The 17,323-nt window shown below is 42.4% G+C and overlaps 2 protein-coding genes across 9 annotated transcripts; both read left to right on the top strand.

Annotated features, from left to right (window-relative positions):
* The first annotated feature begins 312 nt into the window (after positions 1–312).
* LOC115685429 (alpha,alpha-trehalose-phosphate synthase [UDP-forming] 5) lies at positions 313–5,782 on the top strand. Of its 7 annotated transcripts, none has more exons than XM_056304469.1 (4): positions 313–637; positions 1,345–3,344; positions 4,089–4,362; positions 5,179–5,782. In XM_056304469.1, exons 2-4 carry the CDS (start codon positions 1,354–1,356, stop codon positions 5,506–5,508), a joined length of 2,595 nt encoding a protein of 864 aa, XP_056160444.1. In that variant the 5' UTR covers positions 313–637; positions 1,345–1,353; the 3' UTR covers positions 5,509–5,782. The 7 variants fall into 7 exon arrangements, 6 of the variants coding, with proteins under 6 accessions (XP_056160444.1, XP_056160441.1, XP_056160442.1 ...); XM_056304466.1 differs by having other exon boundaries at positions 1,256–3,344; XM_056304467.1 differs by having other exon boundaries at positions 1,189–3,344.
* A 3,731-nt stretch (positions 5,783–9,513) lies between these two features.
* On the top strand, positions 9,514–16,723 carry LOC115685428 (ABC transporter B family member 2-like). 2 transcript variants are annotated; one of them, XM_030610506.2, is made up of 12 exons: positions 9,514–10,005; positions 10,335–10,389; positions 10,523–10,698; positions 11,935–12,135; positions 12,241–12,500; positions 12,614–13,154; positions 13,359–13,738; positions 13,855–14,270; positions 14,531–14,772; positions 14,855–15,102; positions 15,278–15,690; positions 15,881–16,723. In XM_030610506.2, the coding sequence occupies exons 1-12, from the start codon at positions 9,718–9,720 to the stop codon at positions 16,423–16,425; spliced, it is 3,765 nt and encodes a 1,254-aa protein (XP_030466366.2). In that variant the 5' UTR covers positions 9,514–9,717; the 3' UTR covers positions 16,426–16,723. The 2 variants fall into 2 exon arrangements, with proteins under 2 accessions (XP_030466366.2, XP_056160484.1); XM_056304509.1 differs by lacking the exon at positions 10,335–10,389 and having other exon boundaries at positions 9,868–10,005.
* The last annotated feature ends 600 nt before the right edge of the window (positions 16,724–17,323 follow it).

Here is a 17,323-nt window from a genome sequence, read left to right as displayed (position 1 = left end):
TTTGAGATTCGGATAAAAGTTTGAGATTTTTCTTGAGATAAAAAAAAGTTCAGGATATAATTGGGATAAAGTGTAAAGTTGAGGATTTTTTTTGGAATTAGGCCACAAGATGATGATAATACTTGGGGCCGAGGGAGGTGGGAAGAAGGTTGATGGTATTTGAGTATTATCTTCCACGCGCTGTATGGGAGCGTCAGCTGAGCAATCGATAAACAAACGAATTGCAGAGACTAGTTTGAGAGGCTCTAATCACACATGGTTAAGCACTAACTGACCATGGTTTAGTTGCTGGGCGGGGGTCCAAGAACTGTTCTGTGCTCTTCGCGTCATCACTCCCCACTCGCTCTCACTCATTCGTACAGGGAGAGAGAGAGAGAGAGAATCGAATGCTTTGAACAAAGACATCCCAATTGCTATCGGCTGTAGAAAGATGGAGAGGCCATCACCGTGAAAAAAAATTTCAGACAAGTTGAATCTCTCTCTGTCTCTGTCTCTCTCCCTACCTCATCCATTAGTCTAAAAAAAACGCATCTTTCATCTGATTTGGTGAGGGGGGTGATTGTGGAGAAAGAAAGGGGGAAGGAAGAATCTTTTTGTTGTTTCAGCCTCAGCCCACTTCCTCTCTCTACCTCGGAGGGTCGGTGAGCTTTCTTCCTTTCACCCTCCCATTTCGAAAGCTCGCCTTTTTATCTTCTCTGTGCTTTTGATGTTTCTGGTCTCTCGTGTTGCATGCTACTTTAGCACGTGTGCCCAGTTTCTGTTCTCTTTTTCTTTTTTTTCCGTTGAGTATGTTTGTTTCTTTCGGTTGCTGCGCTGGATTGAGGTATTATCCATGTGTTGTATCCTGGAAAATTCTAATCTGTTTCGATGCTGAGGGCTCACTTTTACAGTGAAGTTGTTTGGTGCTAGTGGGTTGTATGTAACCTCCGGATATTTTTCTATGCACGTATCATGTGATTCGACCTCCAATTAACGAAATTGTTGCTTGTGTACATGTTCACCCTTGGTCTTTTTCTTGCTTTTGAATACCGTGCTGGTGATCTTCCTTCTTCCCTGTTTTTAGTTCGATTTCAGTGCTTTGCTTGTCCTTTGAGCTAATGCAGAAGCTTAGACTCGTGTTTGCAAGCTTTTCTGTCCCTTTTTTCTTGTATTTAATCTTTCTGATTGATGGCTGTATGCTCTATGAAGGAACTATGTCTGCCTTCCCTTTGGAATATGTTATGTACTAAAACTTTGTACATTTCTATGGCCACAGGGTGTCCTAGTGTTTTGTGCAAATTGTTGGTGAAATAAGAGTGGAGGTGTTGTTGCTGATCTTCTTATCGAGCGAGAATCATTTCTCAGGTCCACACGATGGTCTCAAGGTCTTATTCTAACCTTTTAGACCTTGCTTCAGGCCAGTCACTAGGTTTTGGTCGTGAGAGGAGGAGGTTCTCACGCGTGGCCACCGTCAGTGGAGCACTATCTGAACTAGATGATGATAACAGCAACAGCGTTGGCTCAGATGCTCCCTCATCTTTGTCTCAGGAGCGGATGATTATTGTCGGAAATCAGCTCCCGATTCGATCCCATAAAAGAGACAATGGAGAATGGTATTTTTCCTGGGACGAGGACTCGCTTCTTTATCAACTTAAAGATGGCATTGCGCAAGACGTGGAAGTGATCTATGTTGGTAGTCTGAAGGAAGAAATAGATGTGAGTGAGCAAGATGATATAGCCCAAACCTTGCTGGACACTTTCAAATGTGTTCCGGCTTTCATTCCTCCTGACCTGTTCAGTAAATTCTATCACGGGTTTTGTAAACAGCAACTCTGGCCTCTGTTTCATTACATGCTTCCATTGTCACCGGATCTTGGTGGTCGGTTCGATCGGTCTCTTTGGCAGGCGTATGTCTCTGTAAACAAGATTTTTGCAGATAAAGTTATGGAAGTGATTAGCCCTGATGATGATTTTGTGTGGGTTCATGACTATCATTTGATGGTTTTGCCAACATTCTTGAGGAAACGATTCAATAGTGTGAAGCTTGGATTTTTCCTTCACAGCCCATTTCCATCATCAGAGATATATCGAACTCTTCCTGTAAGGGATGATTTACTGAGAGCGCTTTTGAATTCCGATCTTATTGGTTTCCATACTTTTGATTATGCCAGGCACTTCCTATCTTGTTGCAGCAGAATGCTTGGCCTTTCTTATCAATCGAAACGAGGTTACATAGGTTTAGAGTATTATGGTCGAACAGTAAGCATTAAGATCCTTCCTGTGGGAATTCACATAGGTCAGCTTCAATATGTGTTAGATCTTCCTGAGACTGTATCGAGGATTGCGGAGTTACGAGATCAGTTCAGGGGTCAGACGGTGATGCTTGGGGTAGATGATATGGATATATTTAAAGGGATCAGCTTGAAACTCCTGGCTATGGAGCAATTGCTTTTGCAGCATCCCGAAATGAGGGGCAAAGTTGTCTTGGTCCAAATTGCGAACCCGGCAAGAGGACGAGGGAGGGATGTGCAGGAGGTTCAGTCTGAAACTTTCACTGCGGTGAGGAGAATTAACGAATCATTTGGAAGGCAAGGATACAATCCTGTAGTTCTCATAGACAGTCCGCTGCAGTTTTATGAGCGAATTGCTTTCTATGTAATTGCAGAGTGTTGTCTAGTCACGGCTGTGAGGGATGGGATGAACCTTATACCCTACGAATATATCATATGCAGACAAGGAAACGAAAAGCTGAATGAGACGTTAGGTCTAGACCAATCAGGACCTAGGAAGAGCATGCTGGTACTCTCCGAGTTCATTGGGTGCTCCCCGTCCTTAAGCGGTGCAATTAGAGTTAACCCGTGGAACATTGATGCTGTGGCAGAAGCGATGGATTCTGCTCTTATGGTTTCGGAAGCTGAAAAACAGTTGAGGCATGAGAAACACTATAAATATGTTAGTACCCATGATGTCGCATATTGGGCTCGCAGCTTTATTCAGGACCTTGAAAGAGCTTGTAGGGATCATGAAAGGAAGAGATGCTGGGGAATTGGTTTTGGCTTAGGGTTCCGCGTGATTGCTCTGGATCCCAGTTTTAAGAAGCTGTCAGTCGAGCATATTGTTTCGGCTTATAAGAGAACCAAAAGCCGAGCGATTCTTTTGGATTATGATGGAGCTATGGGGTCATCAGGATCCAATTCCATCAGTGCGATACCTACTGCTGAGACAGTTGGACTCCTTAACAGTTTGTGCCGAGATCCCAAGAATGTTGTCTTCCTTGTCAGTGTAAAGGAGCGAGATATCCTAAGTGAATGGTTCTCATCGTGTGATAGACTTGGGTTAGCTGCAGAGCATGGCTATTTTCTTAGGCGAGTTACCTTCTCCTTTAACCAAGATCCTGTTTCATTCTTTGCTATTAGAAAATTTGACGTAACGTAGGATGGGTTCAGATACCTATCCTTGAAACACTGAACAACCATCACAGATGTGAACAAATACTGGGTTTATGGTACATTGATGTACTATAGGATGTCATATGATCTGTCACCAACTCAATGTCCATTCCAAATTCAGTCTTTGGATAGTTTAAAGCTTAGCAAAAGTGGCACTGCTGGCTCTTTAATTAATTAATCTCAATCTGTTAGGTGGGAGAATAAGAGTTTAGCTAATTCATTGACAATAACATTAGGTTATTCTGTTCTCCAATGAATGGTGCACTAAATAGCCACCAGCGTACATATGTACATCGCAGAAAGCTTTTTCGGGTTTGTCTAAATCTTGATTCGTAAACATTGATTAATGCAAATTGAGCGAGTGAAAGGTTTTTATATAAATTCTTACTGTTTTCTTCTTTGTTGGGAGAGATGGTCCTCGTTTCCTTGGCCCAACCTGCATTGCTTAATCAAATCTTTTTTTTTTTTGATCATTTCAAGCATACTCACAGCTATCAACTTTTTCCTTCCTACTGTTCCATTTAGATATCTCGTACCAGCTTGCCATTCTAATAGAAGGTTAATGCATTATAATTTTCAACCATATTGCCCTTAATCTGTGATAGCAAAACCTTGGCTAAAATTTTTTTTCTAGCCAAACTGATCATTATCCTCTTTCAGGCAAAACCGAGAAGGAGATTGGGAAACTTGTATTTCCGTGCCAGATTTTGATTGGAAACAAACGGCTGAGCCAGTTATGAGATTATACATGGAAACAACCGATGGCTCTACCATAGAAATCAAAGAGAGTTCGATTGTGTGGAATTACCAGTGCGCAGATCCAGATTTTGGTTTTTGCCAGGCAAAGGAGCTTTTAGATCACCTGGAAAGCGTTCTTGCAAATGAACCTGTTTCGGTCAAGAGTGGCCAACACATTGTGGAAGTTAAACCTCAGGTTTTTCCTAGTTTCCTTTTCCCCAAGCACCGTTGTCTTTCAAAATCCTGATGTTCTATAAAAGCTAATAGAATATCACTAGAGATTTTTTGGTTGACTCTAATTTCGAGTGTCTATAGTTGGTCCAGTCCCCACAATCAAGTAATTTGAGTCACTACGGCGCAGTTGGAAACTATTGAAACTTGTGTTGCACTTAGTCAACGGAAATGTGCTAACGTATCGAGAGAGAGTGTCTTCTCACAAGGGAATGAAAAGAACAAGATCAGTCAATCATCATAAACATTGTGCTGAGCAAGTAGTCCATAATATCTTCGTGCTTGAATCATGCCAAGTTTATAGCTTTCAGTAACATTTGTATAGTAAGGTCATGGAACCTGTGGAATTGTTATTAAACTGTGATCAATCTTTTCGGATGTAGGTTAAATTGATTGGATCACATGAACTGGCATAATGTTGGATACGTTTATTAGCATATTTTGGTTTCAAAGGTCTCTTTTTTGGGTCAAAAATTTGATTTCCCGATTGAACTAGTCATTGGTGAACATCCTCACTTTGCTCGGAGATATTCAGGTTTATAGTTCATCTGTCTGTAAATTTGGAAGTTCCGGTGTTGATTTGCTTTTGATCTTAGCTCAAATTTGCAACCTCTAGGATTTGACTAAAGCCTTTTCTTACATTGCTGAACATTTTCATCTGATCCAAAGCAACAAAGTTACGCTATTTCTGGCCATTGTCTTTCAAATCAACAGGCTCCGAGTTATTGGGAAAAAATTCCAATTTACTTCAACATCAACTTATGCATCGACTCTTTTGCAGGGTGTCAACAAGGGTCTTGTGGCCGAACGTCTATTGGAGACAATGCAGCAGAGGGGAATGCTTCCAGACTTTGTTCTCTGCATTGGAGATGATCGCTCCGACGAAGACATGTTCGGGGTAATAATGAGCGCGAGAGAGGGTCCGGCTCTTTCTCCGGTCGCAGAGGTGTTCCCATGCACTGTGGGCCAGAAACCAAGCAAGGCCAAGTACTACCTGGAAGACACGAACGAAATCTTGAGGATGCTTCAAGGGCTGGCCAACGCATCCGAGCAAGCCACTCGAAATTCTTTGCCACCCTCCCCAGCCAACACTTCAGCGACTACAGAGTGAAAAATCCTCCGTTCAAAATCCAAATTCGACATGATATGCAAGAATCCATGTGTATTGGGCTGTCTGGCATGGGAGCGGCAGACGGCATCGTGTATCACTTTTGTAGTTTTTCGATTTGGGGGGAGGGAGCTTTAACCCCTTCTTCGCGGAGTTGTTGTTCGGCGCCCTATTGCATGTTATTTGTTGGCTGTACCATAATGATGTGTTGTTGTATCTCAAAACACCGTGGCAGTTCATAGGTTGTAGATGATGAATGAAGATTTGAGTACTGAAAGTAGGGTTGAGTTTGCTTCCTGAACTGGGCATTGAGTTCAAAGAAAATAACACCAACGCCAAAGAGCTATGTCAGAAGTGCATCCCTCAAATTGGTACTTAGCCATCAAAAGCTCAAATCAAGTCACGTCCGAAGACCCAGAAGAGGAGTGGATTGTGAGAGACAGTGCCCAAACTAGACATGGCTACGGTTCGGAACCGGTGGTTCCGGTTTGTGGCCATATATGAACCGGAACCGGAACCGGAACCGGAACCGGCGGTTCCGGGCTGGTTTCGGTTCTGGCCTGGTTCCGAAAAATAAATTATGAAATAAAAAAATAATGAATTATCAAATTATGAAATAATGAATTATTCAATATAAAATGAAATCAAAATGTACGTTGTAATCAAATTTGAGAAAATAAAAAAATAATGAATTATTTTATTTTATTTTTTTTGGAACCGGGCCCGGCGGTTCCGGGCCGGTTCCAAAATTGTTGGAACCGGAACCGGCCCGTAGGCCACCGGCCGGTTCCGAACTGCGGGTCCGGTCAACGGGCCGGTCCCGGGTTTGACCCGGGCCGAAACCGGCCCGTGGCCATGTCTAGCCCAAACTCCAAAGTCAAATCTCCTGGTCTGTCAACATCCTTCAATAAGAAGAGCGGTTGAAAGCTGAAACGCATTAAATTGCCAGCACTGGCAGTTCAACCGGGGAAACAAAGTCAGAGGAGTGTCTTAACTGAGGGGTTGACCTTCGCCACTCATTTTTGGTCAAGAATTATATATAAGTATGCTGAACATAAATCCTTTCTTGGTTTTCTTTCTTTCTGTCTTCTTTAGTTTTTCCTGATGTTGGAGAGGGTTGGATGTAGACACTCATACACCAGCTGCAACAATACAGCTGAGTTCAATCTCATATTATATGATGCACGACCAAGGAGTCAAGTGCAGGCACTCATTGCCTGGACCATTTTCCTTCAATGTTATGAAATCCTAATTTTTCTTTTAATTTTTTCCCAATTTTTCTCTGTTTTTTTTGTCTGGCCCTTTCCCCATTGAGAATTCGAAGCAATCTGAATCCGTATAATGTCGAATTTTATTTGATAAGTATTTTCTAATGAGTGACCCCTATGAGCGACCCCTGGTTCTTCAAATTATCAATTGCACATAATGTGAGAAAGTCGATGTTTTAAAAGCTGCAAAAATTCCTAAATCAATGAATATACTGATTTATAATATATTTTTTTATCATGCCCAAAATGTGGGACACCTAATTTTCTATCTTTTCAGGGTGAGATTCTCCACTAACATAATTGACCCAGAATCTGTACTTCCATTAAAGAAAGATTTCATTCACCATCATCTGTTTTTTTTTCAGCCAATGAAAATGGGTTTTCTCTTATCTTTGGAGTACAACAGGAGGGCAATGAGGGGAAGTCACAACGGTGGGCTTGGCTTAGCCCACCACCACCACCAAGCATTAAAATCAAATCCCCCCCAACTCCCTCTTGAGTTGAGTCTCTGTCAAAGGCCTTTAAGATCACCCAACAAACTTAAATGACCCTCATTCATATTCCATCTCCCCTCTCAACCGCCCTCATTATATCCTTCCATTGCAATATTAGCCCCCCATCAATTTTCCTTTTTCCCCTTCAAAAGGTTTTCATTGATGATCCCTCTTAATATAATTAGGGTCTTGTTAAGCATTCTTAATAATTACACATAGCATGAGGGAGACCGCGTTGCAAATTACAATCTTTTAAACGGGCGTTTAACAGCTGTCCCGATTCGCACTCGTTAAGAAAAACCCTTATAGTTCATTTACCGTGCTTTGGAAATATATAACTATATACATCTCTGCCTTGTTTCGCATGCTCTTATGTGCGAAGGTGTTATATTTAGTTCATCAGCGATGTTGTGAAAAAACATAAGCTTAACCTTGTGTGATCGATTTGATTAGATGTGGCTAAGGACATTGCTAGACGAGACTTTGAGGCATTTTTCTTACACTGTCGTCTTAAGTAGCATAGTCTTGCAACATCCTATAATTTATGCGAGTCCTGTCTTCAAAATACAAACGAAAAGAGCAACAATAACAGGGACTTCTCCAATCCAATGAATGGAAAGAAAACATGGGCAAGTCAACCATGAAAAAGGAAGAGGTTCCTTTCGATTTCTCCGTCCTGAAAAAGATTGAAATTCGTGCAGGGTTGGAGATATTCAATTCCTTCTTTTAGAACACGAGAAAGCACGAGATTTTGTACCATATGGGATGTCACCAAATGAGTTGATGCTTGTCCTTCTCTTTTAACCCACAAAATGTTGTGCATAAAACCCTAGCTCATACAACAAAGGTGTGAGGAAGTTAATTAATTATATTAATTTTTCGGCCCCTCTCAAAGTTTTTTAAACAGGAGACATGCTCTAATAACTTTATTCCGACTATTTCGGTCGAGTGAGTACTTTTATACGTAGAATCATTCTATTTTAGACGATGACAAAACGATTTTAATTGCGCCATAATATTCACTTCATGTGAGTCGAAATGCTTATGGAGGTTGAGACAATGAATTGTGGATGGATAGCTGCACACCTTTTGACTTTTGAGAGGCCAACTCTCAACTATATTAAATGTCGCATCGCATTTACAGTACAAATAAAGTAGAAATTTTTTTCCTTTTTAAATACCTACAACAGTGTAAACGAGTGAAATTAATGGATTTTCAGTTTTGGATCACATTCCATTTGTTTCGCGGAAAATAAAATAATTTAAAAAATATATTTTTTTAAAAATGATTACTTGTATAGCTTAAAATAATTAATTAATAAAATAATATTTTCACAACCGATAACAATTTATGTCGAGACATTTTCGTGGATGATAATCACACTTTTTCGTTCATTCGTTTTTGTGATCGATACAATCGATCACTTTTAGGAAAATATTTTTCAAGTCTTTTATTTCCTGTGAAGTAAATAGAGCCTGAGTATATTCAATTCGACTTCACCGCGAATCGAATGGCGATTCACAATAAGGGCAATTCTTTTCTTTTCTTCTTTTCATTAATTTCTCCTGAAAAGTTGACAACAAGAATAAGAACAATGAGAAAAATTAAAATGAGGAAAAAATGATGGAAGGGTAGGAATGCAGTTACAAACGGCAAAGGCATGAAAGTGGCAAATGTGGTACCACTTAGCATTAAAGAGGAGAGCCGATCTCAACCATATCAGACCTTTCATCATATTGCACATTTCGAATGAGAGACGCAACTTTTACTCATCAACACCCATTTCCAGCTGTCAAATCAGTCCAGAGATGTATATATAATCACGAGATATGAGTAATCAAACTTTTTTCCTCATGCCGTTGAGGATGTTCGATGCTAATTTATTATGATTCACTGATCGGCGAGAATGATACGACGGAATAATTGTACACCGAGGGGCTCACATGGATCTACGGTCGTTGAGGGTGTGGCGACGAGGAGACGGATTATGGGCACTTGCACCACCGGAGGCGGAGGAGGGCTCGAGCGTCTCGAGGAAAGGTTCGTTTTTTTAAGGGTACTTCCGAGAGAACAGATCCAGTGAAGACGGGACGGGCCTATAGCTCATCGGATTAGAGCACGTGAACCACGGTGTCGGGGGTTGGAATCCCTCCTCGCCCACAACCGGTCTCGGGTGGCGGAAGGGCTCAAGCGTATATATATTATCAAACCATGTATACCTTATGGGTTTTGCATGTGATGTGGAAATTGATAGGACGTCAGCCAAAGCACAGCTCAAAGCTTTACTTAAAGCTTTGCACTAAATGATCCCATCTAACTCTTCAATTCCTAACCATCTTCTCTTATTATTCTCCAACTCCTTAAACCTCCTCCTCTTCCTCCTCTTCTTCCTTCTAACTTCACTTCTCTCTAGCTCTTTCGTTTGGCCCACTTGAGAGGCCAAAGAGAGATGAAGCAGAACGGCTCGTCTTCGGGCCACGACGAGGCCTCCGACGTGAAGAAGACGAAGAGGATGGGTGAAGACAAAGCCGAGCGCAAGAAGCCGCAGAAAGTGTCCCTGCTGAAGCTCTTCTCGTTCGCCGACTTCTACGACTGCGTCCTCATGGCGATCGGGTCGGTCGGCGCGTGCGTCCACGGCGTCTCCGTCCCCGTCTTCTTCATCTTCTTCGGCAAGCTGATAAACATCATCGGGATGGCCTATCTCTTCCCTAAAGAAGCTTCCCACAAAGTCGCGAAGGTACGAGTACAAAAGTATGTATGCATGAACTATGAATGTTCAGTTTGTGATCATGAATCGACCAATTGTGGTGAGCTTTTTCACACTGAAGTGACAGCTTCTCTGCGAGTCTTCTCATAGTAACGCAAGATCATTTTTTAATGAGTGTTTAAGTGGGAACTTAGATTCCCAATGCTTTAATTAAGGAAGAGGTGCAATTCTCAATCTTTATCAAGAAAAGGGTTGGTCTTTACTTCTCTTTATAGTTTGCCTATAGTATGTAGAAGCTTCTGCTCATATCCTTCACTGACCAATTTATTTATTCAATGAACCTTCTTCTTTTTTCGCAGTACTCGTTGGATTTTGTATATCTCAGTGTGGCTATCCTATTTTCATCTTGGATAGGTATTGGCCAAGTGATTCAATCTCTTCAACGGCTTACCGCATATACTTTTGCCTAACTTTGCACATGAAAAAAAAAAGATATATGGGGTTATGCATACATATTATGTATGTTAATTTTAGGTGATTTATGCAGAGGTTGCATGCTGGATGCATACTGGAGAGAGGCAAGCGGCGAAGATGAGAATGGCGTATCTGAGGTCGATGTTGAGTCAAGACATTAGTCTTTTCGACACTGAAGCTTCAACTGGGGAGGTCATTTCTGCAATCACCAGTGACATCATTGTTGTTCAAGATGCTCTCTCTGAGAAGGTACCTCGACCATCTTAACTATTTTCCACATAGGGTCCATTTCTCTAGCATAATCCTGTCAAATTCTGAATTCAAGAGTTCATACTCGCCCCAAATCAACAACATTAAGCACCATCACCATCTTTGTTGGATCAAGTAAGAAACCAAACATTCAAAATGTTTGGAGTTATTCTGTCCACATAGACCGAAATTTAGTGAACGAAACATCTTTTCTGACATATGATTTGGTCTTGTTAACAAGTGTACCAAGAAAGTAAAAATACTTCAAATGGAAATGTTCACATTCCCAAAGTATAATGACCCTTAGCAAGTTGCCTAGGGCATTCTTTTAACATTTTGCCACAGAAATCGTGGTCTCCACACAAATAAGACCTCTTAATACGTGAGTATTAATGCCCGAACCGTAATGCACGTATTAATGATACCATTAGCGACCGAGGTCTCAATTTTTTGATGGTTAATTAGATTTGTTAAATCAGAATTATTTGGCAAAGCATATCCCTCAACTGCAAATTTTGTGGGTCAAGAGAGGCAGTAAATACACCACACTGATGTGCATGCAGCGACACTGACACTGAGTAACCACTATAATTACAGTTGGTATTGACATAAAAAAGAGTTGGTCTCACACTTTGCTTCCTTCATCTGCTTCCTTTTGGCATTCTTTCTGGGGATATAAATGCATTGCCTGGAAGCATTTATAATTCGGTTGGGTTGGGTGAGAAATTGGGTTTTCTTGGGTTTTAACATGCACCAACTTGCACCTTTGCCAGCTGGAAACAGTTCAAATATTGAATGCCCAACTCATGTTTTCTGCTGTTGACGTGTTCAAAAGAAGGCACGAGACACAAGTGTTTAGATATGGAGAAATTGGAGGTCCATCAAGGACCCGACCTTGTACCTGACAATATGCCCTTTTTTTGGTGAGATAGAGGAGTTAAAATTCATTTCCATGAAAATGGGGATTAGTTGCATATTTTGAACACTAACAAGATTTGCCCAAACTCTGCTTACTCACGGATAATTGAAGTCTTAGGAGGAATTACTTTTTTAGTAAAGGGTTAAAGGTCACAAGCAAGCTGATCTATTGCGCTTGTTAAAGTCTCAGTGATGAGGATGAGCTCTTTCTTGGCATACAACAATTAATTCCTCAGGAACTTCCAGAAGAAATATTGATTATTGTTGCCATGTATAGGATGTGTTTGTGGTATTCATTGTGCCTTGTGGAGGATGCAGGTGGGGAACTTCATCCACTACATAAGCCGATTTCTTGGAGGCTTCATAATCGGGTTTGTCAGGGTATGGCAAATCAGTCTTGTGACACTGTCTATCGTACCCTTGATCGCCCTTGCTGGTGGCATGTACGCATACGTTGCCACAGGTCTTATTGCCCGAGTCCGGAAATCCTATGTAAAAGCTGGAGAAATAGCAGAGGAGGTCAGTGTGATGCGCCTAGAATTGACATTTTTTATGAAGGGTCACATACTTCTTTTTCAACTGCGCCGTAGTCATTTGAAACTTAGGAGAAGCTTACATTAACAGGTGATTGGGAATGTCAGAACGGTCCATGCATTTGCCGGAGAAGACAGGGCAGTGAGATCATACAGGAGAGCTCTTATCAATACTTACACGTACGGGAGTAAGGCAGGATTGGCAAAGGGCTTGGGACTAGGCTCATTGCATTGCGTGCTTTTCCTTTCATGGGCACTTCTCGTTTGGTTTACGAGCATTGTCGTTCATAAGGGTATCGCCAATGGTGGGGATTCCTTCACAACCATGCTCAATGTCGTCATAGCCGGATTGTAAGTCTTCTTCGGAAGTTCTGATGCCTGGGATTAATCAGCAAATGTTGGTCTTTATCTTGGCATTGTGAAATTGATGAAAAGCCACCTTCATTGATGCTGTGTCTTGCCAGGTCACTAGGCCAGGCGGCACCGGATATTTCTGCATTTATCCGTGCAAAAGCAGCTGCGTATCCCATTTTTGAGATGATTGAGAGGAGCACAATGAGCAAAACCAGCTCAAAAACTGGCCAAAAACTGAGCAATGTGGAAGGACACATACAGTTCAAGGACGTGATGTTCAGCTACCCGTCTCGTCCCGACGTGGTCATCTTCAATAAGCTCTGCCTCGATATTTCTCCGGGTAAGATCGTGGCGCTCGTGGGTGGAAGCGGATCGGGGAAAAGCACCGTGATCTCTTTGATCGAGCGCTTCTATGAGCCACTTGCTGGGGAGATCCTGTTGGATGGATACAACATCAGAGACCTCGACCTCAAGTGGCTGAGGCAGCAAATCGGGCTGGTCAATCAGGAGCCTGCCCTGTTTGCCACGAGCATCAGGGAGAACATACTCTACGGCAAAGATGAGGCCACCCTCGATGAGGTCACTCGTGCCGCAAAAATGTCGGAGGCTCTCTCTTTTATTAATAATCTCCCTGAGAGATTCGAAACTCAGGTATTTCTCGTTTATAAAGAGAAGCTCTGAGGCAAGCATGGTCCGTAGATAATGTGATGATCTCCTAATAAAGAATGAATGTTTTATGTTGAGTTCTTAGCTGAGAAGTGAAATGGTTGCAATTCACACAAGTTATTTCCATGTTTAACGCTTGCTTTAGAGGGATTGACTTAATTGGACTGAGTTGGGGATATGACATCGCAGGTCGGCGAGAGAGGAATACAACTATCGGGTGGGCAGAAGCAAAGGATAGCTATTTCACGGGCGATAGTTAAGAATCCGTCCATTCTTCTACTGGATGAAGCCACGAGTGCGCTCGATGCTGAATCCGAGAAGAGCGTGCAGGAGGCACTCGATCGAGCGATGGTGGGGAGGACCACAGTCGTGGTCGCACATCGGCTCTCTACCGTAAGAAATGCAGATGTGATCGCGGTCGTCCAGGATGGAAAGATAGTGGAAACGGGGAACCACGATGAACTAATCTCGAACCCGAACAGCGCATATGCGTCGCTGGTTCAACTCCAGGAGACCGCTCACTTGCAGCGGCACCCTTCACAAGGTCCTACAATGGGACGACCTCTCAGGTACTATATTGACTGATCCGCATTTTTAAATGATGATTCATTTCTAGCAGTGTGCAAAAATTATAAGAGTTCTTGTTTTGAAGTCAGACTCATCAGTTGATTAATCTTTATTACAGCATCAGGTTTTCAAGCGAACTATCCCGGACAACAACTAGCTTTGGTACAAGTTTTCGCTCAGACAAAGAGTCTCTTGGTCGCGCTGGTGTTGATACAGTCGACAGTCTAAAGCCGAGGCAAGTTTCTGCCGGAAGATTGTACTCCATGGTCAGTCCCGACTGGATGTACGGGATGTTTGGCACCATTTGTGCTCTTATCGCTGGAGCCCAGATGCCTCTTTTCGCTCTTGGGGTCTCCCAAGCTCTTGTGTCGGATTACATGGGTTGGGAGACGACAAAGCACGAGGTTAAGAAGATTTCTCTGCTGTTTTGTGGAGCTGCAGTAGTGACTGTCATTGTTCATGTGATCGCGCATTGTTCCTTTGGCATTATGGGAGAGCGGCTCACTCTTCGGGTCAGGGAAAGGATGTTTGCAGGTAATTCAACCAAAATTATTGTGAATGCCTATTTTACCCATGTCTACACCACTGATCTTCTGGTAGTGGAGGTTAATCAGTTGCGTTCTTGAGAATTTTAATGATTTGATTGCTTGCGACCTTAAAAGATTTGTTGTATACATGAATGAAATACTAAAGCTTGTTTTACAGTTGAACGAAACACTATAAACAGAGTGCTGGTTACTTTTCTATTTGTAGCTGCATTTTATGCTAAACCTTCTGGCAAAGTTCTGTTGCAGCCATTTTGAGGAATGAGATCGGTTGGTTCGATGATGTGAACAACACAAGTGCAATGCTTTCATCACGGCTAGAGACAGATGCAACTTTGTTGCGAACCGTGGTTGTAGATCGTTGCACAATCCTCTTGCAAAATGTAGGCTTGATCGTCTGTTCTTTCATCATTTCTTTCATCTTAAACTGGAGGATAACGCTCATTGTCATAGCCACCTATCCGTTAATCATAAGTGGGCACATCAGCGAGGTAACTTTTCCTTTCTCTAATGAGTAGTTGAACTTAAAGTAAACAATATTGCTAATGTTTTGATTAATATATCTACCTTCAGAAAATGTTCATGCGAGGCTACGGTGGAAACTTGAGCAAAGCATATCTAAGAGCCAACATGTTGGCTGGTGAGGCTGTGAGTAACATCCGCACGATAGCTGCGTTTTGCTCAGAAGAGAAGGTGCTTGATCTATATGCAAGTGAGCTCGTTGAGCCTTCCAAGCGTTCATTCTCTCGCGGTCAGATTGCAGGCATCTTCTACGGCATTTCCCAGTTCTTCATTTTCTCTTCATACGGTCTTGCCTTGTGGTACGGAACTTAGCTTCACATTCTCGACTTCGCTGGAACTTGTAAAAGGGGTCACGAAAATCATTAACAGTATGCATGTTGCATGCTTCAAGACCTTCAAATCAATGAATTGGTACTTCATGCATTAATGAAAATCTAGGCAAACAATAATACCGAATCATTTTTTGAAATGCAGGTATGGTTCTGTTTTGATGGGGCAAGGGCTCGCCAGCTTCAAATCGGTCATGAAATCATTCATGGTGTTGATCGTAACCGCTCTAGCTATGGGAGAGACCTTAGCTATGGCCCCTGACCTGCTCAAGGGGAATCAAATGGTTGCCTCAGTATTTGAAGTCCTTGACCGCAAGACCGAGGTGATGGGGGATGTCGGGGAAGAGCTAACCGTGGTAGAGGGCACGATTGAGCTCAGGGGAGTCCATTTTAGCTACCCCTCGAGGCCCGATGTGATTATTTTCAGGAATTTTGATCTGAAAGTGCGATCGGGCAAGAACATCGCTTTAGTGGGGCAAAGTGGGTCTGGTAAAAGTTCCGTGCTCGCTCTTATACTCCGGTTTTATGATCCAACAGCCGGGAAAGTGATGATTGATGGTAAGTCTGATAGCAAAATCAACCACTTTGATTCGCTTACTATCTGCGAAAGCATCACATTGTTGCATTATCTGCTACAAAGGAAATTCCCTGACTACTTCAAAGCCCTTTTTCTTTTCTCAACTTGAATGAGAAAAGGAAATTGCATTGCCCGTTATCTTATTTAGTTCCAAAAATCAATGTTTCGCAGGCAAGGACATCAAGAAACTCAAACTTAAATCCCTCCGGCAACACATTGGCCTTGTCCAACAAGAGCCAGCTCTCTTTGCCACATCTATCTACGACAACATTGTCTATGGGAAAGAAGGAGCGTCCGAGGGAGAAGTCATCGAAGCGGCTAAGCTAGCTAATGCTCACGGCTTCATCAGTTCCCTTCCCGAGGGCTACTTGACCAAAGTTGGTGAACGTGGAGTGCAACTCTCGGGCGGACAGAAGCAAAGGGTGGCAATCGCTCGGGCCATCCTAAAGAACCCGGAGATCTTGCTTCTGGATGAAGCAACTAGCGCTCTGGACGTGGAGTCCGAGCGTATCGTGCAACAGGCTCTAGATAGGCTGATGAGAAACCGGACAACGATCGTGGTCGCGCATAGGCTATCGACCATCAAGAACGCCGACCAGATCTCCGTCGTACAAGACGGGAAGATCATAGAGCAAGGGACTCACTCTGCCCTCATAGAGAACAGGGACGGACCGTACTACAAGTTGATTAACCTCCAGCAACAGCAGCAGCGATAACAGCATCATCAACGATTATTGACGACAACAAACCAATTGACAACACGATTTGTGAAGGGGACTTTTTTATCCTGTACTTTTATGTCCTTAATTTTGTTGATTTTTATCGTACCAATTATGTGTTTATGCGAAGTTTGGATCGATTGTTTCTATGTGATGATAATAATCAGAAGGCCGAGGCTTTGGTCTATGTATAGAAAGGGGAACTTCCTACTTAGGTTCGGCTTATGTTTTATTGCCGCAACCTCAGTTGATGTTTAGTGAAACGGAGGAGAAAGACAAGTTTACATGGCTTCTATCTCTTCGCTTCTAGGGAGAGAAAATTCTCTGGACAGCGGGAAAACGAATTTCACTTCGGGCATAGTTGCTGACTGAGGTAGCATGGGCTTGTTCTTCCTTTAAGGGCTATACTTTTCCTCACTTGCTGTATAAGCTTTCGCGGAATGTACTTCGTTGTCTAAGTAATCCCTCTGACTGGGTAAATTTTGATTCACTTCGGGCATTGTTGCTAACTAAGGTAGTGTTTCGCCGGAAATATTCTTACGACGAAATATAATTCACCGAAAGTCGTTCTTCGTTTTTTAATTAAAGGAGACTAGGTTCCGTGTCTAATTCCGAACAGGAGTTATCCAGGCGTGAACAAAGAGTTTGATTGTCTTGATCAATAACTCAAATTTCGTACAGTAATGAAGTTTGACTTATATTTATTAGGGATGAGCAAGATGGACCGCCCAAACCAGGATTGGACCGGACTGACCGGTCCGGTTCCCGGTTCCTAAAAGTGGAACCGGTTTCCGGGCGGTCCGGTTTTCGGTTCTATGGTGGGAACCGGACCGGACCGATAAATATATATTTTTCTAATTTTTTCATATATATATTTATTTACTTTTTAAAATTT

This window comes from Syzygium oleosum, unplaced genomic scaffold (genome assembly GCF_021117445.2).
Source record: "Syzygium oleosum isolate NSW1041296 unplaced genomic scaffold, Sole_v2.1 Sole_v2.32, whole genome shotgun sequence".
NCBI lineage: Eukaryota > Viridiplantae > Streptophyta > Magnoliopsida > Myrtales > Myrtaceae > Syzygium > Syzygium oleosum.
Note: the sequence above shows the minus strand (reverse complement) of the source record. Positions and strands in the feature narration are given on the sequence as shown.